Source organism: Marmota marmota, unplaced genomic scaffold, assembly GCF_001458135.2.
Source record: "Marmota marmota marmota unplaced genomic scaffold, marMar, whole genome shotgun sequence".
Lineage (NCBI taxonomy): Eukaryota > Metazoa > Chordata > Mammalia > Rodentia > Sciuridae > Marmota > Marmota marmota.
Window position 1 is genome coordinate 18,051,456 of NW_026000082.1, and position 26,904 is coordinate 18,078,359.

Below are 26,904 nucleotides of genomic sequence, written 5' to 3' on the forward strand. Positions count from 1 at the left end.
GCATTTCTGTATCCTCCTCCCTTCTGCTAGTGATGGTCTAAAATTTGGGGGCCAACAGAGGTGAGGCAAAGAACCTCACCCCCCCACTGGCACCAACGGCAAAATTGGGGGCCAACAGAGGTGAGGCAAGAACCTCACCCCCCCCACTGGTGCATAGGCCATTCCACAAGTATGGCTGTATGCTGGACCGTAGTCAGTGACGGGAATGATCCAATTGCAGTGGTATCAACCTAAGACAGGAGGCTGACACCTAGAGGTCAGTTTTTCCCGTGACGGGTAAGAACCATATGTTGAATTGGACAACCTACCAGGCACAGTCCTTAAGCCACATTGCTTGTTGTTTAATTAATCAGAAGGGGGGAGATGCTGAGGGCCATTGCTGAGTAAGAATGACGCATGGCATGACCCAGGTCATTTGCAGTGTCATTGCATGTAAGGTAACCTTGCTCAAGGACCAGGGCAGATCTGGGTTTAGGGCGGATCGGGGTTTAGGGCGCTCCTGGTTTAGGACAATCCGGGTTTAGGGCGGTTCCAGGTTTAAGGTGTACCCTGCTGGGAATAGGGCGTATCCTGCTGCCTCAGGCGTGCCTGCTCGTTGAGTTCCTGTGGAGTTCTCGTTGAGTTCTCGTGGGATTCAGAGAGTATTTTGGGATTTTGCCCGGAATGTGATTTGGGCCCAGAACGTGAATTCCCCCAGAACGTGTTTGTAGAGTGACAGTTTGAGAATAAAGAGTTGCTGTTTGAATCTACAAGGCTGTGAGTGGCTCGTGATTTTGTGCCCAGCCAGAATGCGGCAAAGAACAAATCAACACTAAAAGCAGAAGTGAGGAAATAATTAAAATCAGAGCCAATATCAATGAAACAATCAAAAAATTCAGAAAAATCAACAAAACAAAAGCTAACCAAGAGAAAGAAGGAAAAAACTCAAATTACTAAACTTCATGATGAAAAAGGAAATATCACTATGGACACTGAAATATAAATGATAATCAGAAATATAAATGATAATCAGAAACTATTTTGAAAATTTATACTCCAATAAAATAGAAAAATCTTGAAGACATCAACAAATTTCTGGAGATATATGTATATATAACCTATCCAAATTGAGTCAGGAGGACACAGAAAATTTAAACAGATCAATTTCAAGCAATGACATTGAAGATGCCATCAAAAGCCTACCAACAAAGAAAAGTCCAGGACCAGACAGATTCTCAGCCGAGTTCTACCAAACCTTCAAAGAAGAACTAACACCAATCTTCCTCAAATTATTCCATGAAAAAGAAAAGGAGGGAACCCTTCCAAACTCATTCTATGAAGCTAGCATCACTCTGATGCCAAAACAAGACAAAGACACATCAAGGAAAGAAAACTTTAAACCCATATCCCTGGTAAACAAAGAGGAAAAAATTCTTAATAAAATACTACAAATTGCATACAAAAACATGTTAAAAATATAGTGCACCATGATCAAGTGGGGTTCATTAAGGGGTGCAAGGTTGGCTCAACATACAGAAATCAATAAACAATTCAACACATCAGTAGACTTAAAGACAATAATCATATAATCATCTCAATAGGTGCTGAAAAAGCACTTGACAAAAAACAGCATCCATTCATGTTCAAACACTAGGAAAACTAGGGAACATACATTACAATTGTAAAAGCTATATATGTTAAACCCAAGGCCAACATTCTAAATGGAGAAAAATTGAAAACATTTCCTCTAAAAACTGGAACAAGACAGGAACGCCCTCTTTCACCATTTCTGTTCAACATAAAAATTAAAAGGATACAAATAGGAAAAGAAGAGCTCTAACTATCCTTATTTGCCGACAACATGGTTCCATATTTAGAAGACCCAAAAACCTTCACCAGGAAATTTCTAGAACTCATAAACAAATTCAGCAAAGTAGTAGGATATAAAATTAAGACCCATAAGTCAATTGTGTTCCTATACACCAATGATGATCAGCTGAAAGAGAAATTAGGAAAACCATCCCATTCACAATAGCCTCAAAATAAATAAATAAATGAATAAATAAAATACTTGGGAATCAATCTAACAAAAAGGTGAAAGACCTCTACAATGAAAACTACAGAAAACTAAAGAAAGAAACTGAGGACGATGTGAGAAGATGGAAAGATCTCCCATGTTTGTGGATAGGCAGAATTAATATTGTCAAAATAGCCACACTACCAAAAGTACTATGCAGATTTAATGCAATTCCTATTAAAATTCCATTGACATTCTTCATAGAAATAGAAAAAGCAGTCATGAAAATCAATTGGAAAAATAAGAGGCCCAGAATAGTCAAAGCAATCCTTGATAAGAAAAGTGATGCAGGGGCTGGGGTTGTGGCTCAGCGGTAGAGCACTCACCAAGCACCTGCAAGGCCCTGGTTTCAATCATCAGCACCATATAAAAATAAATAAATAAAATGAAAGTATTGTGTCCAACTACAACTAAAAAATAAATATTAAAAAAAAAAAAAAAAGAGAAGTGATGCAGGAAGCAGCACAATACCAGACCTTAAATTATACTACAGAGCTATTGGCACAAAAACAGACATGAATACCAATGGAAGAGAATAGAAGACACAGAGACAAACCCACATAAATACAGTTATCTCATACTAGACAAAGGCACCATAAACATACATTGGAGAAAAGATAGCTTCTTCAACAAATGGTGCTAGGAAAACTGGAAATACATATGTAGTAGAAGGAAATTAAACCCCATCTCTCACCTTGCACAAAACTCAACTCTAAGTGGATCAAGGACCTAAGCATTACATCAGACACCCTGAGCCCACTAAAAGAAAAACTAGGCCCAACTCTCCATCATGTCTTCTTAGGAACCGACTTTCTCAAGACTCCCAAATCACAAGAAATAAAATCGAGAATCAGTAAACAGGATGGTATCAAACTAAAAAGCTTCACAGCAAAGGAAACAATCAAGAATGTGAACAGAGAGCCTACAGAATGGGAGAAAATCTTTACCACCTGAACCTCAGAGCATTAACCTTCAGGATAAATAAAGAACTCAAAAAACTTATCCCCCCCCAAAAAAATAATCCCATCAATAAATAAGTAAAGGAACTAAACAGGCACTTCACAGAAGAAGAAATATGAATGGTCAACAAATATAGCAATTAGAGAAATGAGAATTAAAACTATACTGAGATTCCATCTAATTCCATTCAGAATGGCAATTATCAAGAATATAAGTAACGATAAATGTTGGCGAGCATGTGGGGGAAAAGGTACACTCATACATTGCTGGTGGGACTGCAAACTGTGGCAACCACTATGGAAAGCAGTATGGAGATTCATCAGAAAACTTGGAATGGAACCACCATTTGACCCCATTTTCCTGCTCCTCAATTTATACCCAAAGGACTTAAAATCAGTATACTACAGTAATACAGCCACAACAATGTTTATAGCAGCTCAATTCACCATAGCTAAGCTATGGAACCAACCTAGGTACCTTCAACAGATGAATGGATAAATATATGTGATATACATATACATACACAATGAAATATTACTCAGCCATAAAAAGAATTACTTTCTGACCTTTTCTGGTAAATGGATGGAGCTGGAGACTATCATACTAAGTGAAATAAGCCAATCCCAAAATACTCCCAAAGAAGGTCATTAGATAAAAAAAAAAAAAAAAAAGAAGGTCATTAGATGAGACAAGGGGAATGAAGCAATGGGAGGGGGGTTGGGAATAAGAAAGACAGTAGAGTGAAACATACATAATTTTCCTATGTTAATATATAAATATATACCACTAGTGAAACTCCACCTCGTGTACAACACAAGAATGGGCTCCTAAATAGAGTAAATTATAGTCCATGTATGCATAATATGTTACCATACACTCTACTCTCATGTATATCTAAAAAGAATAAATTAAGAAATGGTGTCACAAAGAACAAAAGAGGAATGAGTTTCAAATGGTGATAAAAGTTAAATGCTACAAAAAAAAATAATAAATACTCCCTGGACTTGGTAGAGAAGATCAGTAACATGCAAAAACAGTTTCCATGGAGATGGAAACAGCATTTGGCTGGAAAGGGTTGAAAAGCGGAAAGTGAATAAGTAAAAAATAAACTACTTTTTCATGACGCTTAGCTATAAACTAGAGGAAGGGCACTCAGTTCAAAGAATAAGGAAACAGGATTTATCTACTCTGAAATGGAAGTATGTTATTCTAATTCTGAGATAATAGAGTGTATATTGAGTCACTCCTCATCCTTAAGTGTCCTTATCCTTGTTCCTTCTTGATACTTATATATCTTTTTAGGGAAAAAGAAGAAATAAAGGTTTAAAAAAAAAAAAGTGGCAAGGGGTAAGAAAAGAGAAGAGGGAAAAGAAGAAAGAGAAATGGAAAAGAGAACAAATGTTTGTATGTTGCAAAGTAAAGGTTCAAGTATGTACACACGGATTATTAAGTTGAGGTATACAGCTGTTCAATTTCTTCCCAAGGGAAAGCAGAGTTTCCAGTTCTGCCATTCTCAAACATCATGACTACCTTCTACATGCAAGGAATTCAACACTCCTATTGCTCCACTACTCCAAAAAGGGTGGATTTAATTTGCTTCCTTGCTGCCCTGAACTGGTTGGCATTTGTGCTCCTTACCCTCTTTAATAAACTGATGGTTATCTCAACTGGCACAATCTTTCCATCTTTAATGTACTTTTCAATGAGTTCACCATACTGTGAATCTGGGTTCTTCCTTTCATCACGAAGAAGTTCTCCTGCAGAGAGGTGTGTGTAGCCATATTTCTAAAGAAAAAACATAAAGGAAAAAACTCAAAATTCATTCAAACCCAGTAGTAGCACTATACATTTTTTATTTCATGTTAATTTTCTATATTCTATCTTTCAACAATAAATAAGTTTTGCTTGTATATTAATAAAAAAATTTTTGAGATTTCATATACTCCAGTGGGATTACTAATAAGTATCCTTACCCTTCATAAACATGTGTGTGAACATAAAATCATTCCCAAATTTTTCTTAAATGTTCAAGGCATTAGCACCTCATTATACTCCTGCACAAACACAACCCAAGCTTAAGTACTATAAATACTGTTCAAAGAAAAGTCTAACAAAAATTTATATGAATCAAGACAAAACATCAAAAATCTTACCAGACTTTGCTACACCTACCTTCTATAAAAATTTCTGCTTTCTTAAACTTGAAATGTCTAAATTGGGGGCGGGGAGTGTGGCTCAGTGATCAAGCACCCTAGCACATATAAAGCCCTTGGGTTCCATCCCTAGTATACACTGCCCCCCAAAAGCTTAAATTAAACATCACTATTTATAAACCTCATTCCATTTGGTTTTCCTTTAATAATAAATAGCATAAGATCTACCTTCCCCACAAAATCACCTTTCCTGACCACTCTGGAGAGTGCTCACATAATCAAAATGTGCCTGAAAGTATCAATTTCTCTCTACCCAGACCACTCCTATCATGCCCCAAAGTCCATTTTCTACCTTTCTACTTGTGATAAGAAGTCTCATTTGTAAAGTGGGAATACAGAAACCTACTTTTCAAGTTTGTAGGTATAATTAAATGCGATAATGCACATAAATTGCCTACTACTATTTGCGCATAAAAGCCATTCAATTACATTCTTGTTATCATGAAGATACTTACCTTATCTTTTCATATAATACACAGTCATGCACTGCATAACAATGTTTCTTTCAATGATGAATCACCACATATGATGGTACAAAGGATTATAATGGAGTCAAAAATTTTTATTGCTTAGTGACACCGTAGCTGACAAGTTGTAGCACAATGTATTACTCACATAACATTGGCAATGCTGGCATAAAAAAACCCCAAAGTGTTGTCACTCATATAAAAGTATAGTACAAAAAAAAAAGTATAGTACATGCAATTATGTATAGTACATATTACTTGATAATAATAAACAATATTACTGGTTTATGTATTTACTATACTTTTTATAATTAGAGTGCATTCCTTCTATTTATCGAAAAAATTTCACTATAAAACTGTTTATGCATTGGTGCACACCCATAATCCCAGTGGCATGGGAAGCTAAGGCAAGAGGATCATGAGTTCAAAGCCAGCCTCACAAAAGCAAGGCGCTAAGCAACTCAGTGAGACCCGGTCTCTAAATAAAATACAAAATAGGACTGGGAATGTGGCTCAGTGTTTGAGCACCCTGAGTTTAATCCCAGTATCCACCCTCCCCCCCCGCCAAAAAAAAACCTGTTTATGACATGTTCCCAGCATCAGCCTCAAACATCTCATGCTTTCTGTGTCTACTGACTGCATCAAGAGGCCATATTGAGTAACTACCCCAAATCATGTAGGTATGTGAAAGTGCACTCACAACAACAAAATGCCTAATGGCTCATTTCTCAGACCTTATTCCTATCACTAAGGAATGTATGACTTAATGACAAAGATACTTCTGAGAAATGTGTCATCAGATGATTTTGTTGTTGTGTGAACATCAGTGTATACTTACACAAACGAAGACAGCTACAAAGCCTTACTTTAGTGATATATCTTATGGCACCAAATCATACATGTAGCCTGTGGTTGACTGAAGTGTTTTTATACAATGCACATATGTTTTATATAGAGAGAAAGAGAGAGAGACAGACAGACAGACACATACTTTAAGGGGTTTTGACAAAAAAACTAGAGGAGCTTAAGTGAGACAACAGATATGAATATCTTCTAAAAGGTCAACAGTACGGTATTATTATTATGGCATTGATCTTTATTATTCAGGACTCAGAAATCATATATTAGGTCAGGGTATAGGATGACAGTTAAGCTAAGTCCCTTAAGATGCTATATTATATTGCCATTTCCCCTTGGGTAAAATGAGAAAACAATACAGTGTAAGAAATAATTCTGAGTAATGAAAAATAAAGACGTTGTGTCCACCTATAACTAAGAAATTAAAAAAAAAAAAAGAACTATACAAGCCACTTTAAAAATGTTTTTTTCTCTCAAATATTAGAAGACATTCAATGCTTGGTTGCACCAACCAACATCCTAAATTCTTTAAGATTTCCTCTATAGATTTTTATCTTATCTATGATAAATACTTGGATAATTTAAATGTTATATTAAATTTCCATGTGAAGATTTGAGATAGCCCACACTACCATCCATCTTTTAAAGTGTTTGCTTTCTCATTTTATAAAAAACAGCTCTTTCGATTATCCAGGACATGGTGAGCTTTGTATTGTTTAAGATATTTAAAAAATTTTTTTTTTGTTTTAACAGTTCTGGAAATCAAACACAAGGACTCATGAACACCAGGAAGGTGCTTTACCATGGAGCTATATCCCCAGCCCAAGGGTCATTTTATTTATTTATTTTTTGGATGGCAGAAGCCATATTGTTTACCTTTTTCCCACTTTCCAAAATTCTTGGTTAAGCTTGTTCTTGCTTACTAAATAGTAAGCTAGCAGTACGGTGGTCAATAAAGGAAAACAAACTCTGAACAGATTATTTGCTGACTTAACTTGGGTATGAAGCTAAATGAGAACAAACAAAAACCTTAATATCATCCCTGTCTCTTAGTCATATAGGTCCTTCCACTAGAAGAAATGACCAAAAAGTGATATCTAATTACTACAATTAGTATTTTTATTGAAAAACCACATTTACATGAAATAGAAATACAAAGTTGTTTAATTATTTAAACTTATTTTTAAATTATTTCACATCATTTATAAATGCCTATTTGGATTAGTGAGTATAGGCAAACTTCTGAAAGCTGTTTAAAGAAAAGGACTTTATTTAAAAAATGAGGCATGACCTACTTTCCCACCTACTATGTACAATTTTCAAAGAGCACTGTGTAACTGCTGTCCACAAAGTTTATAGCAGCTTCATTTCCCACTGTTTATTTTGGCAACTACTTGGCAGTCTCCTCTTGCTGGATACTCACTCTGATCTAGTGATTACAGCATATGGTAATATTGAATAAATGCAGAGACAAACAGTACCAAACAATGGCAAACACTCAGTGAAAACATCAATGATACAGATTGCTTTATAATCTCTGCTGTGTGAAAAACATGTACATTTAGAAGCCTAGTTAGTAATTTAGAAATTAGTACACTGTTTGTTTCCTGACACAGGAGAGCCCAAATTTGCAAGCTTTATATTGCATTAAAATGGGGTTTGGCATTATAACACTATTTTTTTAAAAAAACAGAAACCAGTAAACTATAGATATATATAAATGATATAATAAAAGAGAATTTTATGGTTTATCAAAGAGAAAATAACCTGACCTGCAAGGTAATTTAAACAAATACAACTATGTTAAACCTATACATGTGTCTTTCAACTTTTCATCCACATTCCATTTTTTAAAATTCTCTTACCAGATACCTTTTCATACTATATTCTTCTTAAGGATTTTATTGAAGTTATCCTCTTACCACAGAGTTGCAACAGCAACAAAAAAGGAATGATCACTTACATACTAGTTATTATGGCATTTTAATAACAGCTAGACTCTTGCGGGTATATTTTCAAAACATTCTGTTGTTACTAAGTAATCACTGATGGCAATTTTTAGGAAAGCAAGAATGGACATTTTCCAACCTTTACCAAAACTTTTTTACATCCTGAGACTTTCTAGCAATTAAAACCTAGTGGATCACTAACTACAGTCTTAAGGGTAACATTCACAGCCACAGCACCTTATAAATACTATAACGGACAATAACTACAATTACCAGCTACTAGTCAATTGAAAAGTAGTAGTTTTCTAGTGACAAATACATAAACTTAGAAATCATATATTAGGTCAGGGAATAGGATGACAGTTAAGCTAAGTCCCTTAAGATGCTATATTATATTGCCATTTCCCCTTGGGTAAAATGAGAAAATAATACAGTGTAATAAATAATTTATTTAGTGTAACTGTCTATATTTTTTATTTTCATTTTTTCCTTAAAGAAGTTGAAAAACTCAGGGCTCATGATATAGCTCAGTTGGTAGAGTGCTTGCCTCGCATGCACAAGGCCCTGGGTTTGACCCTCAGCATCACAAAAACAAAACAAAACAAAAGCAACTAATGAAGAAGCTGAAAAACTCAACCACTTTCATGAATCTCACACTAAGATCTGAAGGGAGCAAAAGGAACCATGTTCAACAAGTACAAAAACATCATTCTGTTTTACAGCAACTAAGCAAATGCTGCCAATCTTATAGCTTCAAATATCAAACCATCTTCTGTGGGTTTTTGTTTTTGGTACTAAGGAATGAACCCAGGGGCACTTAACCACTAAGCCACATTCACAGTCCCTTTTATATGTTTTAATTTTGAGACAGAGTCTAAGTTGCTTAGGCCCTCCCTAAGTTGCTGAAACTAGCTTTGAACTTGCAATCCCCCTGCTTCAGCCTACTGAGCCACTGGGATTACAGGCATGCACACCGTGCCTGGCTCAAACGACTTGATTAATCTGGAGACCAATGTAGCTCAGTAGTAAAGCATTTCCCGAGCATGAACAGGGCCCTGGGTTTGATCCCCAACACCACATACAAAAATTATTATGGGCTGGGTTGTGGCTCAGTGGTAGAGTGCCCACCTAGCACCTGTGAGGCCCTGGGTTCAACCCTTAGCACCACATAAAAATAAATAAATAAAATAAAGGTATTGTCACCAACTACAACTAAAAAATAAATATTTTTTAAAAAATCAGATTATGTAGTTCTATGTGAACAATAAAAACAAAAATGTTCAACATACAAATGATGCATAAATAGCAAGTTTCTAAATGTAGAAAGAGATCCAGATGTCAGGCACCTCCTATTAATGTGGCAATTAGAAAGGACCACGGATAGTGCTACTGAACCTTCTACATTACACAGAAGGAAGGAAGCAGAAATACTAGATACAAATATATTTTTAAAGCAACGGAGTAAAATGTTTTAATTTTGTTTTACAACCACATTTAAAAACTTTATTAACTAGTATTAACTAGTTTCAACAAGAAAACAAGTGAATATATCTACAAACATGAACTGCATTCCCCCAACAGCAGGTGGGGTAGAGTTAAGCTTAGGGTATTCCATTAGGGAACTGGAAAAGCTGAATGAAGGAACAGCAAACAGTGACCCAAGTGTATCACTTCAGCTTAAGCATGAGGCCTCACATACTGGAGATCATACTAACAGGTTCATGTAGTCCAATATCAAGTCATCCAAAGCCAGGTTATGCTCGCTCAGCAGGGGTTTGTCCATCAGCACTCTGTGGAGCTCCATGCATATGAGACATTGTGGACACAGCAAATCAAAACTACTATGTGTCTTTTAAATGAACATCTATGAAGTATTTAAGACCAAGTTTACTTTGTATTCTCTATAAGATTAGTGAACCTTAAAATCCATATGTTGGGGCTTCCAGGATCCCCAGACCCACAAGCCAATAGTGGACAGATAGATGGTCCTATTGCTCCTGATCTTAAGGTCCATCTCTTCCTCTCATTTTTGCTTTTCTACTCAGATTCTGCCTGCCTCAACTCTTGGTAGGAGCAGGCTTAGGTGAAGACAAAGGTTAAGAGGCAACATCAAGGGCTGGTGTTGTAGCTCTTGCCTAGCAGGTGTGAGGCACTGGGTTCAAGTCTCAGAACTGCACATAAATAAATATAATAAAGATCCATCAACAACTAAAAAAATAATTTAAAAAAAAAAAAGAGGCAATGTCAAAGCCCAGATGAAGCTCTGAACTCCATCAGAGTTCCTCAAACCCCTCAAAGCCTATCTTGAATGGCCTTACCTCGCTGGGGATACCTATTATTATAAGTGTTGTCAGACAGGAAGATGAGCACAATGGAGATTTTTTAAAAAATATTTATTTTTCTTAGCTGTAGTTGGACACAATACCTTTGTTTTGTTTATTTTTATGTGGTGCTGAGGACTGACCACAGGGCCTCATACGTGTTAAGCGAGCACTCAATTGAGCACTCAACCACAAACCCAGCCCCCACAATGGAGATTGAGAGTTTTGTTTGAAAAGCTCTTTATCAAGTCACTCCCTGGCCTGAAACCTTTTAGTAACTCTCCTTTGCTACTACATAAAATCCAAAGTCTGGTCTTTCCAGAGCCAGACTATGTTCAAATCTTGAACTTTCCACTCATTAGCCATGTGATCTTAGAAAGGATCTGTGATCACTATCCTTATTTCCCCTTCTGGAAAATGGGAAAGATAGTACTGGCCTATACTGGACATGTTATATGTATGGCACCAGTTTTTTGGCTTTTGTTTTTTGGAGGTTTGGGGGTTTTTGTTTTGTTTTGTTTTCTGCTACCAGGGACTGAACCCCTAGGTGCTTAACCACTGAGCCACATCTCCAGCCCTTTTTATTTTTATTTTTACTTTTGAGACACGTTCTAAGTTACTCAGGGTCTTGCTAAATTGCTGAGGCTAGCTTTGAACCTGCAATCCTCCTGCTTCAGCCTCCCAAGCCGCTGGGATTACAGGCATGTGCCACCACACCCAGCTATATAAGATTATCTTTGTCACTCATGATCCACATGCTCAGAGTTTATCTCTTCCAGACTCATAGAATGTCCCACCATAGGGCATGGAGTTTGGCATCCCATGTAGCCACAGCAACCTTGAAGTGTGGGGCAATTAATACTCACAGAGGAAAATTTTGACTAATGGGAAATGGGAGGTAGGAGAAAGCCATGCGGATGAATTCTGCCTTCTCTCCCTTCCATGAATTGCTATAAGGTATTATTTCTCCCATACAGCCAAGCCTCTGGGGAGATTCCCAAGTAGGCAGGGCATATGCATGCTGGGCCTCTTCAAGGCTTGTCATGAAGCAGTGTCCAGCTTGAAACAATCACTGCATTACCTACCGTTCACCCCTGCCTTGCTTCCATTTTCTCACCACTAATGCTTTAGTTTGTACCTCCAAAATAAAATATCAGCATTTTTTTAAAAAATCTATGATGGCTGTCGACAATTCACCTTCCAAAGAACATTCAAGAAATGCTGTGGGTGCTATGAAGAGTCATCTATACCCACCAGTCTGGTACCTGTTGCAAACAATTGTTTTACAGCCTACAACATGCCAGGACACTTTTGTGAGGTTTTCATTTGTTTCAAAGGCAAAGCTAATAGAATTTCCCCAATTAATCTAAACAATGTCATAAAGATATTCCATGAATATACTTGCCAGTCCTGGAAAATTTACTTTTCTTTGACTGTAAGATCACAGTGCCTGGAGAAATATTGGGGAATTCAATCTACCAAATTATGCTATGTCCACGTATGAAAGAATATACACAATGAATCCTGTTTTTATTAGTTGTAACACATTAATAATAATAATAATAAGGAGGAGGAGGAGGAGGAAGAGATCAGTAGAGTCGAGCAAGGGGACTGAAGGAGGGTGAAGGGGAAGGAAAAACTGGAGAATAAGATTGATCAAATTTCATTATGTACATGTACAAATATAGCAAAACGAGTCCCTCTATTATATACAATTATATTGCACCAATTTAAAAAAAGAATGTATATTCTTATGTTATGGCCTGTAGCAGTCTGTAAATGTCAAGAAAACGAATGTAGTTGATAGTGTTGAAAATATTAATAATAATCATAACAGTGCCCAGGTACTTATTTGCCAACTTTCTAGGGTTCCTTCCAGTCCATCCACAGAGAATTAAAAAACAATTTTTCCTACTATAATTACCATTAAGAAAAAGCATTGTTAAGAAAAAGCCTCTGGGAGGAATAGATGAACTCTAGATAAGGCAGAGGGGTTGGAGGGGAAGGAAGGGGGCTTGGGGTTATTAATGATGGTGGAATGTGATGATCATTATTATCCAAAGTACATGTATGAAGACACAAATTGGTGAGAATATACTTTGTATATACCAGAGATACGAAAAATTGTGTTGTATATGTGTAATAAGAATTGTAATGCATTTCACTGTCATTCATAAATAAACAAATAGACAGATAGATAGACAGATAGATAGATAAATAAAGAACCTATGGGGCTGGGGTTGTGGCTCAGTGCCTGGCATGTGTGGGGCACTGGCTTCCAGTTTCAGCACTGCATATAAATAGGTGAATAAAAAAAAAAGGTCCATCAACAACTAAAAATATATATTAAAAAAAAAAAAGAAAAACAAGAAGAAAAATCCTAGGGCTTGGGGCTGTAGCTCAGTAACACAGTGCTTGCCTATCATGTGCAAGACCTGGATATCCCTCCAACATTTTGCAAGCCCCAGCACTATGGGGAAAACATAAAAAACAAAGAAAGGAGTTGGAGTCGTAGTTCAGTGGTAGAGCACTTGCCTTGCATGTGTGAGGCACTGGGTTCGATCCTCAGCACCACATAAAAATAAATAAAATAAAGGCATTGTGTCCATCCTCAATTAAAAATAATTTTTAAAAAAATAGAAAGAAAAAGTCTAGATCCAGTGAGAGAAAAGCTGAATGTAATATCTGACTTAAACTGCTAGTTGATTTCCAATCTCATTTTCAGTTGGTGCTCACTGAATTTCTAAATATGAGCATTGCATTTAATGATACCTATTTAATTATGAATCCACATTAACTATAAAGTATAGAATTTATAAATTAAGTTAAAACTTTTAAGCAAGAAGCATTAACAGACATACTTCAAATTAACATGTAGCATATTTTCCTATGATTAGAGAATGATATTTAAAGCTTACAATCCTGTAAAGGAGAAAAGAGGAAGGAGATAATCTATTCAAATGCAGACAATTACAGCCCCATTTCATTTTTCTCAATGTTTTGATCTTCATGTAAAAAAAATCTTAATTCAAGCAACATTTTGAACTTATTTTAAATCTACAAATATTTATTAAACGTTTACAAAGTGCTGGGCAGTAAGCTGATTCAGAAGAGATAAAGAGTTTGTATTTACAAAAGATGTAATAGTGAGGGCTGGGGTTGTAGCTCAATGGTAGAGGGGGTCCCTCACTGTGTGAGGCACTGGGTTCGATCCTCAGCACATAAAAAATTTAAAAAAAAAAAAGATATTATGTCCATGTACAACTTAAAAAATATTTTTTATGTTTATTTTTTAGTTTTAGGTGGACACAATATCTTTATTTTATTTTTATGTGGTTCTGAGGATCGAACCCAGTGCCACACGCATGCCAGGCGAGCGCGCTACCACTTGAGCCACACTCCGAGCCCCTTTAAAAATATTTTTTAAAAAGACATAATAGTGACTTGAATTTCTAAAATGACTTGAATTCTACTACTAAAAATAAAGGAAATTCTTCATATTTCCACAACTTTACTAGTCTATATCAACTGTGTCTGCTTGGGAAAAAGTAGATTGTTCAGAAGGCAGAATAATAGACTTGAAGAAAAAGTGAGTTAGGAGTCACCAGGTTTTTAAGACCTGGATATCCCTCCAACATTTTGCAGAAAGCTTCTCACATAATTGAGGATTATGGTATTTTACTTACATACCAAATGGTCCTTATAGCAACTGTGAATTGAAATTTTCACACTCCTTTTCATTCATAGTTGGTTAATTCCAGTACTTGTATTTCTTTTAACTCATCTCCATCATTCTGAATGAATTTGCATTTCCTACATTGGAAGCAAATGGAAAAAGGATCAAAGAGGAAGACCAAGCAGGAAGTGGTGGCACAAGCTTGGAATCCCAGGGACTAAGGATGCTGAGGGAGAAGACCAAATTCAAGGCCAGCCTCAGCAACTTAGCAAGACTTTGTATCAAAATAAAAAATTCAAGAGGACTAGGGATATAGCTCAGGAGTAAAGACCCCTGGGTTCAATCCCCAGCGCCAAAAAAAAAAAAGACCACCAGGACCAGAAACCCCCAAAGAAATCAGGAGTTCATAGATGATCATGTGAAAACTTTCAGCATTAATGAATAGACAGAGAGGTCTTATTACTCTTAGAAAACACCCACAGTTTTGTTAATTAAATAATCAATTTTTATTATCACTAAAAAGCCTACAATCTACATACTCATCTTATTTCTAGGCAAAAGCAGTATCTTAAGAAGTCCCTCCCATATCACTACAACCCAAACAGGCAGGTGGCCTAAGACTAGAATTCAGTTAATTCCATTCCTACGAAAGCACTTCAAGAAGGTCTACAGCAATGGTAACACTGGTCTTTATATACTGATGAAGCCCTAATAAAACTGAGGTTTCTCAACAACCACTAAGCTGGCCAAATTGTACTTGTTTCTTATTTTAAAAGGACTAATAAAATTAAAATGAGAATGGAATTCACCCTGGGAAAAATCAAAAACAAAAAAGTCAGCCTAAGAGATGCAACTCCTTGAGATGGCTGCTTATAAAGAGACTCATCACAATCCTATAAAGGAGAAAAGAGGAAGGAGAAATGATAGCATTTTAATAGCTCAAATTCTCTTTAAGAAAAAAAATTTAGATTTAAGAATCAACACTTGACAAAAATATACAAAGATAAAACTCTGAATGACAATAATATGCAAACAAAATATCTAAGCACTAGCAAAATGACCAAACAAATGGGGAAATACAATTAAAGAAACACAGAATTCATCTAAGAACATGAAAAGGGTGAATAAAGTAAAAATACTTAGTATGCTGAACAAGCGTGTTCATGGTTTTATAATTAAAACTAAAAGCTTTATAACTAAACCACAGCCCAGTGTGACACTGGGAAATTTAATCTTTCTTGGTCTTTTGTTTTGGGGGGTTGATGGGGACAGGCAACATGTTACTACCTTGCTCAGGCTGGTCTCTAGATTGTGATCCTCCCACTAAAGTCTCCCCAAGTAGCTGGGATTACAGGGATGTATCACCATGCCCAGTTTCTCAAGTCTTTATTTTTTAAACAGAAATACTATCTATACTATCAGAAATAACATGTACACTATACTACCAGCCACAACAAAATATCATTCCTAGTTCTAACAATCAGAAGAATCTTCTGAAACACATTCTCCTAAAATCATGGACTATTCACTATCAGATTCAAGCCTACTATGAGAACACTCCAATCAGAAAAGAGACAAACATACCTTTTACTCATAATCAGTTTATTTTGGAGCAAAGTCCAAAATAACTAGTGGATAAATTACAAATTACACACCAATAAAGGAACAGAACTACCAAACCAGCTCAACATCAAATAAAATGTATTCAAAAAAGGAGCAAACTTAGAAGTACAACAATACAATAAATATTGTAGAATATGAAAATCCAGTTCATTATGTAAATAGCCTTAAACAGAGGTTCTAAAAATCAGCATCAGGGATATATTGGAGGATATTAAAAAGCTTATGAGAACCAACAAAAATTTATCTTGCTTACTTCTTTTTTGTTTTTATTTTCTGTTTTCATCCCTCCCCAACCCCTCAGTACTGGGGATTGAACCTAGGGGTGCTCTACCATTGAACTATACTCCCAGCCCTTTTAATTTTTTAATTTTGAGACAGGTCTTGCTAAGTTGTTGAGGCTAGCCTCAAACTTGCTATTCTCCTGCCTTAGCCTCCTTAGTTGCTGGAATTACATGTGTGAGCCACCACATCTGGCTCTGCTTACTATCTTTTTATAAGCAAATAGATCAACAGCTTTTCAACCTACTAGCAGTGACTAATTAAAGAAAACACATTTAAAATATTCTATTAAAAATGTCAATAAAAACAAATTTAGGAATAAACCTAAAATTAAATGTGTAAGAATTATATTAAGAAACTAAAAACACCTTACTATAGGACATAAATAAAACCAAAGCCCTGGGTCTGATCCCTAGCCCTGCTCCAAAGAATCTCAATATAAAAAAACACCATCAAGGAAATAAAAAAAGGAAAACAACCTTCACAATTAAAAATTTATTTAAACTATAAAACTAAATCATTGTAGAAAATAGCCTTTCTACATGCCTGTAATCTCTGTTACTTAAGAGGCCATGACAGGAGGACTCCAAGTTCAAAGCCAGCTTTGGCAATTTAGTGAGGTTCTGTCTCAAAAATTAAAAAAGAGCAAAGGATGTATCTTGTAGTAGAAGGCCCCTCAGTTCAACCCCCAGTATCTACCTCCTCACACATAAAGAAAATAGCAGCTTTAATGATAAGATATCGGGGAATTGCTCTAAAACCAAAAATCAATTCAAATGTTTAGATAAAAATTTCTCTGGAAAGTGATCCACCCCTTAAACAAAGGAAAAACAAAAGTATAATATAGCAACACAGAAACACTCTGCATGGGCATGAAGTCAGGAGTTGTAGAATGAGACAGAAAACAGTCCAGTTTCATAGACTAGAAACAGATGGCAATTTAGAGACATACTCAGTTGAGAGAATCCAAAAGGCATAGCAGAAAAGGTTAAGAAAAAAATGTATTCGATGAAGCCCTACTTTAGACACCGGAGTTCAAAATTACAAACAGGATGTTCTGGAAATGCCATTTCCATGGCACAGAAAATATACCCACACTATTGGTCTCCAGAATAAGCTGTTGGAGCACTTTCAGAAGTTTATTATGCCAAGCAACTTTCTCATTCACTTTAAAGAATATGTATCACTGCTTAGACATTAAAGAATCACCTGCATTTTTAGTTTAACAATCTGTGTTAATTGAAGAAAGTGTGAGGAAAAAGTAGTACATGTTTTTTAAATTTTAGTATAAAATTTACCTTTATGAATACATTTTGTTCAATCTAAAATTAAAGTCAATGTAGGAATATACATTTTGATGATATAGCAATCAAATCTTAACCCAGCCTAGGATTTAATGCTGATAGCTGTGCCATTTTTATATGACAGGGTAGAATATAAGGGGTTGCTACTAATTCTTGATTAGAAACTAATTTTATCAAGTAAAATGCCCTCTGAAGTGGTAAGCTTCATGGGAAAATTTTGTATAACATTTTCCTTCCTGCCATTACCACACAATAGGAAGACATCTGAAAAACCATTTGTAAATGAACACCTTCTCCTAAGCTACTAATATGACTTAATTAACTAGAACCCACTATATCCCGAAATCAAAGTAATGAGACCGTTTCTGTCCCACCTTCTTACTTTCCATCTATCACTATCCCCTCTATTTTCCACTCCCATGTCCCAAGCAAAATATACACATTTATCAATTATACCTCTTTTTTAGTTTCGGGCTAACTTATCAGTCTTTTCCTCTCTGTACCACAAGAGAGAACTGTAAATTCTAATGTGCAAGATGTAAGACCTCAACAATATTAACTTTTTAATTTCATGGACACATAAGCTTCATAATTCAATAAGAAGATATATAACAATAAAAAATGAGCAAAGATAACTTTTAAGATACAGTATTCTGAAAATAATACTACTTCACAACTACTAGATGGTCATAATTTTAAAAATAATAACAAGAAAACAATCCTTGTTTTGGTGAAGAAGAGAATCCTTGTACATTGTTCCTAGGAATGTAAAATAGTGCAGCTGCCTTGGAAAACAGTTTGGTGGTTCCTCAACAAGTTAAACACAAAATTACCATATGAACTAAAAAAATTCCACTACTAGATATATATATTCCAAAGAACTGAAAACAGGGACTCAAACAAATGTTTGTACAATAATGTAGACTAAAGCATTATTCATAATAGGGAAAGGAGGAAATGACTCAAGCGTTTCATCAACAGATGAATGTACAAGCAAAATATGGTACATACATACAATGGAATATTATTCAGTTACAAAAAGAAATGAAGTTCTAACTCATGCCAGCACAGATGAACATTTATAATATTAAGTGAAATAAGGCAGACACAAAATGACAAGTATGATTCCACTTACATGAGGTACTTAGAACAAGCAAGTTCAGAGAGACAAAAAAATAGATTAGAAATTAATAGGGGCTGGGAAAAAGGAAAACAAAGTTTCTGCTAATAGTTAGCTTTTGTTTGGGTGACAAAAAATTTTTAGAAATATATAGTGACAATAGTTATACATTCACATTGCAGAGGCAATTAATGCTGAACTGCACACTTAAATAGCAAAATTTCATGTTATATTTTACAGTTTAAAAAACTAACACGAATCCCCAGCACCATTACAAAAAAAAAAAAAAAAAAAAAAAAAAATCAATATAGCCACAGATGCTAGACAGAGATCCAAACCAATATCTGACTTCAAAGTCTACATTCTTTCTAAACCTTTGTTATACTATAAGAAGTTAGCCCTAATATCCTTTTAAAATATTTTAGGGGCTGGGGTTGTGGCTCAGCGTTAGAGCACTGGCCTAACACGTGTGAGGCCGTGGGTTCAATCCTCAGCACCACATAAAAATAAATAAATAAAATAAAGGTATTGTGTCCAACTACAACTAAAAAATGAATATTTAATATATATATATACATATATTTTATAAACACACACATAAAATTGTTACATTTCAAAAACTATTTCTTTTCTCAAAGTTTCAGGATCCTTGGTACCACTCTAAAGTTGTACGAAAACACAAAATACAGAAGGGAATCTATTAAATTTATTGGTACTCCCATTCATACAGTATAGAACAGGAAAGGCACACACACTCAGGGTAACTGGGTAATTTGCCTTTTGGCTAGACTGGGTTGCATGCTAACACTGAAGTCTTGAGATACAAATCTGTTTTAGGACTGGCAACACCACCTACCCCCTTTTGTAAAAGGCTCCATTTTACAAAAGAGGAAACAGATATGCTGGCTTGTCAGTGGAAAGCTGGCACTTGAACCCAGGTCTCCTGACTCTTAGTGACTATTATTCTTCAGTGGGCCTGTAAGGTAACCCCTCAGTGACCCATGTAGAGATGCAAAGACTTTCACCTCTAAGCTACCATAATCTTTGAATACCAGAGTCTAGTGGTGAATATCTGGGGGGGGAAAAAAGAGAGAGAGAGAGAGAGACCCAAAGTTGCTGGACTTCTAATAAATCCTGGCATACAGAAGTGATCAGTGGCATACAGAAGTGATCAGGAACTTACTGAATCCACACATAAAAATCCAGGTATATTTGACCCGCCTTGATTCAGTCTGATTTTGACTATCCTTGCTTCATCCTAACAGGCAAAAAAAATTTCCCACTATCTGAAAACTTACATTAGGCATCAAGTCAGTTCCAATTACATAATCAAAGTATCTACTAGGCTTTCTTTGTATTCTTAGTAGACACCAAGAAAATGAAAATTCATGTTATTATCTATGTAAACAATACATAATTAAAAGGTAAATCCCATGGCTTAAATTAAACACATAATACTCTTCAATAGCAAATATCAATGACTAATACATTCTGAAAGTTCTATACAGAAAATGGGAAGGGAAGCAATCTTTTGTGTAGTCCTAAATTTAGGCATATTTAACTACTTGTTGGTATGGGCTATATGGCTAGTGGTAAATGGAACCAACTTTCAAGTCTTTTGGAAAAGACTGATGAAAACCAGGCATGAAATGTGTTTCATGGATCCAGTCCCCTCAAAGTAAAAATTTCTGAGTAATAAGTTAAAAAAAAAAAAAAAAGTGATGTTTTGTTAACTTTACTCACCAGGCAGGATAAAACTGTCAGCAAGCACTATGTCTATGACACCTGTTCTCTATTAAGTTCAAAATGTTCTTATCACATGTTTAGTCTGTAAAAATGTTCTTGATTTACGAGTTAAAGCAACTAAAATGCCAGAGCAAATGCACAATGGCAATTGGGCTATACTATAAGTAGCTTTAAGATAACCAGAGTCAGTATGACCAGGGCAACATGAACCAAAGAGTAAGACAGTTATTCTCTCTCCCCATTCTCATTCTCAAATCTGGTCAAAAAGTCCTCCTAGTAGAGCAACTTGCCTGAAGTGCTTTGAGTTTCAGTTCAGAAGGCCGATTGTTAAATGCCTGTACTCCCGTGTGACTTTGGACTAGAGATCTTTTAGTGACTAGAGATCTCTTTCATTAGCATCTTAACTGGAACTTGGTATTTAGGTAACCAATTATTGTCAATGAAACTTTAATCTAAAGGGTGTAAATCAAGGATATTTCACAAATAATAAAGATAATGGAAAAAAAGTAATACTGAAGTGGGGCTTTGAGTTAGGGCAGAGCCCTTAACACAAAGAGATGATATCTAATTATGATTGGGGTTAAAAAATTACACATTTTTTTCCAGAGAAACCCCTCCCGAGCCCATCACAACACATGCATATCAGTAATTTTTTTTTAAATGCATGATTGAGTTGGCAGAAAAGTAAAGAAACAACTCAGATATCAGATAAGAAAGCACAAATCTGGAGTGAGTGCCAGCATTGTGTCTGCCCTGGGGACTCCCCATCCCTAAATCACTGATGGCTTAGAGTCTCAGATTTAATGGAGGAGGGAGGCTATACACCACCACAACAAAGACCTGAGGCCTAAATAAGGTAGAGGCTTGGAGGTAGGATCAGAGCTCCACATAAAGTCAGAACCCCTGAAGAATGATGCCTTCAGTGGTTGAACTAGGAAGAAAGAACTCACCACACAGGGAAAATAGCAAAAATCCCCAGCCACAAGTTTATACTGACTAAAGAAACTCCAAAGGATATACTTTAAAAAGAAAAACAACCTCAGAAAGGAGATGTGAGGCACAAAAAGAAATGGTGAATTAAAAAAAAATGGTACAAATGCATGGGAGATATTCTAAACAAACATTACATCTTTGCTATAAAACATTAACATATATTTTGTGTAGAATAGTCAACATAAAATTAAAATTCTGGAAAACAGAACAGAATAGAATATAGAGCTAAGTGTCCTAAGGTGTTTGTGTTGTTTGAAGAAAAGTAAAGATATTAATTCTTAGACTTTAAATGTGTGCTTAAAATTTCTAGGGTAACCACTTAAAAAAAAGGAATAGGCTTTACAGCTTCCAAAGTAGGAAAGAATAAATCTGAGGGCCAAATCAAAAGTCACGGAAGGGATAATGACAGGTAAAAGAAACAGAACAGCCAAATTGATAACAGCAGTAATAGCTAACATTTATATAGGACCTGGCATATACCAGGCATTGCTCCAAGCCCTTTACATATTAGTTCATTTAATGCCCAATGACATAGATACTATGTGTATTGTTACCATTTTACAGATAAGGAAACTGAAGCAGAAAAGTTAGACTAAGGTGATACACATAGCAGATGGTAGAGTGAACTTCAACCCAGGTGATCTGATCAGAACTCCACAAATTGCCTCTCTAATAAACAATATGTAGATATGGCACTTGTGAAATGTGCCTCCCTTTAATCAATGTTTTGTCAATGTAATGAAAAAATGCCTAACAAAGAATAAGTACACTGCTAAAAACATTTCCTTCATTGACTATTTATCGATAAGCAAAGAAAGAGAGGTATGTTGACATATATGAATTCATTCTATTATATGGTTCCCTTGGTAATCCTCATGATCTCTATTTAAGTAGATTAATATTCCCAGTTTTCAGTGTTGGAAACTAAAAAGCCAAAAATTTTAAAAACTCACAAAGGAACAGGAGCCCAGGTCTGATTGACTTTCAAACCTACTCACATATTCATGGAACATCAATTTATGCCAAGACTTTGTGCTAGATATTAAAGATACAATTGTATGTTTTAAAATCCAGGATTTTTAGAGCTTATAATGGAGGAGTCAAATAATCAAAAGATGAAGACAAATAACAAACTAATAAATGTTATAAAGTGTCCTGAGGGTATATGAGAAACCTGACCTAATCTAAAAATGTCAGGATGAGTTTCACTAAGGAAATATCACTTAAGCCATGGTTCCCAAACTGTAAGCCAAGATGCCCTGGAACACTACAGCAAATTCGCAAAAGAGCCCTGTGTTTAAGTTTTCAAAAGAAACACAGCAATCCTAGATATGTTAGATACCATGTGAACTACCAGTTCAAAGTAGCTCAGTTTCAACATGAGATCATGGTACAGTCCTTTCAATGACATCATATCTTTGTGATTGTTTTTTTGTTTTGGTGGGCAGTTGCTATAATAAAAACAAATACCACATGAAAATTAATGTGAAAAAGGAAAAGAAGGTGGAAATGTCTAATTTGATTCCAAGACATGAGAAACTGCTTCAGAAGGGCCAAGGATTCTGTGGACCATTTCTTTTTCTGAAAATTCAAAATTTCATAAAAAAAACAAAAACAAAACCCAATACTCCACCAAGAGCAAAAAGTCCCATTTTTAAATACTGAACATTAACATCCAATGAATTTTTTTTTTCTAACTACCTTCTTTTGAGTGCTAATCTGTTTGGGGGATTTATAATTAGGAACTTGAAAATCTGCTCAGCATACCATTAATTCACTGAGCATAAACACAAGTGTCACATGAGAAATCCAAGGAAGACAAAGGTTGGTTTCATTCACACTTCTGGTCCAAAAATTGAAAGCACTAACTACTACTTGAGCGCCCCCTGGGGACCAATTTTTTAAAATTCATACATCTTCGGAGGATTCACACATCTTCTATTAATATTCATCCAACAATTACTTATTAAGTACATACTATGCGCCAGACAAAATTTTCTACAATAGAGACACAAAAATGAATAAAATCAAGTTTCTGCTTTCTGTATGCTTAAAATCAATAGCATCACAAACTTTTTCTAGGTATATTATGTAGGATGGCAATGCAAAATACGAGTTACACATAGAGGTCATGAGGAAGTTATGACACAGATGACAAATATACTTTTTGGGTGCGACAGAATACAATTTGGCATGGATATAAACCTTAGTCATAATTTGTTTATGAAAGTAAAATGTTCACACTGTGTAAGACAGCAGGTTTAAATATTTCTTCCACAAACACATATAAATAATTTTATATGTGTTTGTTGGAAGAAATTATGGTTGCTATTTTAAAAACTAAGTTTAGATTATAGTCCCACAATTTCTCTTAGTTCATAAAAACAAATGTAAATAAAGCTTAATTATAAAGATTCAAAAATAACACAGCAACCCCATAATTTTTTTTATAAACAAGTCATTACAAAATAATTCCATTCTGGGCACTTAATTAGTAAAGTATTTCACTGCTTGACTGACTGATTGACTGATTATTTATTGGTACCAGGAATTGAACCTAGGGGTGCTTTACCACTGAGCTACATCCCCAGCCCTTTTTATATTTTATTTTGAGACAGGGTCTAAGTTGCTGAGGCTAGCCTCAAACTTATGATCCTCCTGCCTTAGCTTCCAAATTGCTGGATTGCAGGCATGTTCCATTGCTCCTGGCTTGCACTGATTTTTAAAATGCTAATTTTCAAAAATAAACTTAGTACAAAAGGTCAGAGATTTAGAAATAATTAGTTAGGGAAAAAAAAAAAAAAAACTGGAAAAAGACCAGTATGAATAAACAGGCAAAGTTAATCTCAAAACTTCCTCACATGTTTTCTTCTCAGTTGGGAACATTTTCAGAAGGATATCCTATCAAATTGCCTTTCCCTTCTTATGAAGCAAATAGCAGAATAGAATGCAGCCTCCAGAGGAAAAAATATGTACCAGCTTTCCTACAACCACACTCCTTTTCCTTAGCTGCAATGTTCCAGGGTCTTAGACATCCTCAGGTTCTGTGGAAAGGACTCAGATGTACTTACAGTAGCTAGGGCTGGAAATCAACATAATTTTCCCAAAGAAAATTCTATTTCAGCTACATTTCAGGTACCCTATGAACTAAATTAGCTTGAACATGATAGCTGCAGAATTTAACACTGATGCAGATATCTTTTTCCCTACCAAAAAAAATAATTTAGTTCAAAACAATATTATCTTTTGGAATTCAGTTTATGAATCCTATTTAAAAAGAATACTGAGCCAGGCTGGGTACAATGGTGTACATCTATAATTCAGTGACTCAGGAGGCTGAGGTAGGAGGAATCCAAAGTAGAGACCAGCAGCAACTTAGCAAGGCCCTCAACAACTCAGAAAGACTCTGTCTCAAAAAGAAAAAGCCCTAGGGATGTGGCCCAGTGATAATAAAGCGCCCCTAGGTTCAATTCCTTTTGTAACAAACAAACAAACAAAATACTGAACCAAAATACAATAGACTCACAAAAGGAAGTCTTAATAATATAATACATTATAGGTATATCTCACATAGAATTCAATTGGTAAGAATATTCTTTGTTCAGTAATAGCTGATTATACTTTTAAGCCTGTTAACTTCTTTACTTTGTTCAGTAATAGCTGCTAATATTTTAAACCTCTTAATTACCAATTATTGGATTCTAGTAATATGGGTAGAATTAATTTGTGTGTGGACATTTAATGACACCTCATCATTCAGAAAGAAAATACTTAAATGTACTCAAATAAAATAGTCATTAACCAATTTTTAAAAGGTAATACTACTTCAAATTAAAAAAAAAAAAACTATAAGAACATCACGAAGTTTAAAGTACGGAAAAAAAAATCATTTGCATCTGTGTTCAAGATATCTTGCCTCATTTAATATTCACCAATACCATAAAGGATAGGTATTTCTATTTTCTTCCTTTTTACAAAGCTCAAAGTAACCTCTCTGGTGTTAGGGAAACAGTAACTGCAATCACAGTTTGAATACATATTTGATTGACTCAAATCTTTGCTCCTCCCCCTACCATGCTATTTATGTGAATTATTCCATATATAAAACAAAAACATGAAATCATCCACTTCTCACTTATCTTTTAAAAAGTGCAAACCCAACAAAATTAAAATGAGAAAAATAGTATGTATTTTTGGCTTAACTAGTTCCTAAAAATAATTGATAATTATAAATACAACGGTAAAACAATGACTTCATAACACATCTTACTTTTTCTGGTCTCTACAGAATAAAATATAGGACATGAGCTGATTTATGAACAAAGAGAAGTAAAAGCCCAAAGCAAATATAGGCCATATCCTGGAAAAGGAGGAAATCATTTTACAAGTTCTAAGTCAAAAACTTTTGTTGGTCACTGAGTTTCACAGTGATTTTTTGAGTGTTTTATGCCACCACAGATCACCTCTTCCGTTTCTAGATATTTTGGTTTTGTTTGTTTTTTAAAATATATTTTTAGTTGTTGATAGACCTTTATTTTATTTATTTATTTATTTATATGTGGTACTGAGAACCCAGTGCCTCACACATGCTAGGCAAGCGCTCTATCACTGAGCCACAACCCCAGGCCTAGATATTTTATTTTTTTAATCTCCCGAACTGTCCATTAATCCTTCTTAACGGTATCACTGCAGATAACCACGCTTCTTTCAATTTTAACTGGTAAAGTTATTGCACCTTACAGCAAAAGAAAGAAAACAGAAACGTAAACTTTGCGTTACGAAGTGTTTGATATTTTCAGTCAATCTGGGTGCAGAGCCTCTTACTTTATTAGGTGGGACAGGTGAGGCTCCAGGAAAGGAAGTGACTTGCCCAAGGACAAAGCGTGAGCTGACGACAGGGCCAGAGGCTGAGCTTAAGCTCGATACAGCGCTCCGTCACCCTTCCCAACCACAGGGCAGGATCTAGCCTCCGGCTTGGCACTGCCCGGAAGCCAGCAGTGGACTGGGCCCAAAGTACACTCACAGTTCACTGGGCGCGCTGCCACGCAAGGCTTCTTTATAGGGTAAGGGCTGGAAGTTTGAACGGCCTGCAGAAAAGCGCGGAAAGCAAAACCCCATCTCCCTCTTTAGAGAGCCGCGCACGGCCTCGAGCCCAAATCCGCGCTCCCCATCCTCACCCTCCACACACACCCGCGGCACACTGACCTCCGCGCCGGACCTTCTCCCCGCCCACTTGTGAGACGCATCTGGTCCCCCAAACGCAAGGAAAAGGGGGCGCAGGAATAAGCTCCCCCGGCGGCCCCCGTGGCAGGACCGCGCACCACGCGCCGGCGCCCCTC

The 26,904-nt window shown here is 35.8% G+C and overlaps 1 protein-coding gene across 1 annotated transcript in view; it reads right to left on the reverse strand.

Annotated features, from left to right (window-relative positions):
- Cmpk1 (cytidine/uridine monophosphate kinase 1) overlaps positions 1-26,904 on the reverse strand; it is a 53,967-nt gene that overhangs the window by 12,469 nt on the left and 14,594 nt on the right. The window contains exons 4-5 of the mRNA XM_015485027.2: positions 26,771-26,901; positions 4,655-4,801 (exon numbers count right to left, since the gene is read on the reverse strand). Coding sequence (XP_015340513.2) covers positions 4,655-4,801; positions 26,771-26,901 — 278 coding nt within the window. The remainder of the gene's footprint in view (positions 1-4,654; positions 4,802-26,770; positions 26,902-26,904) is intronic.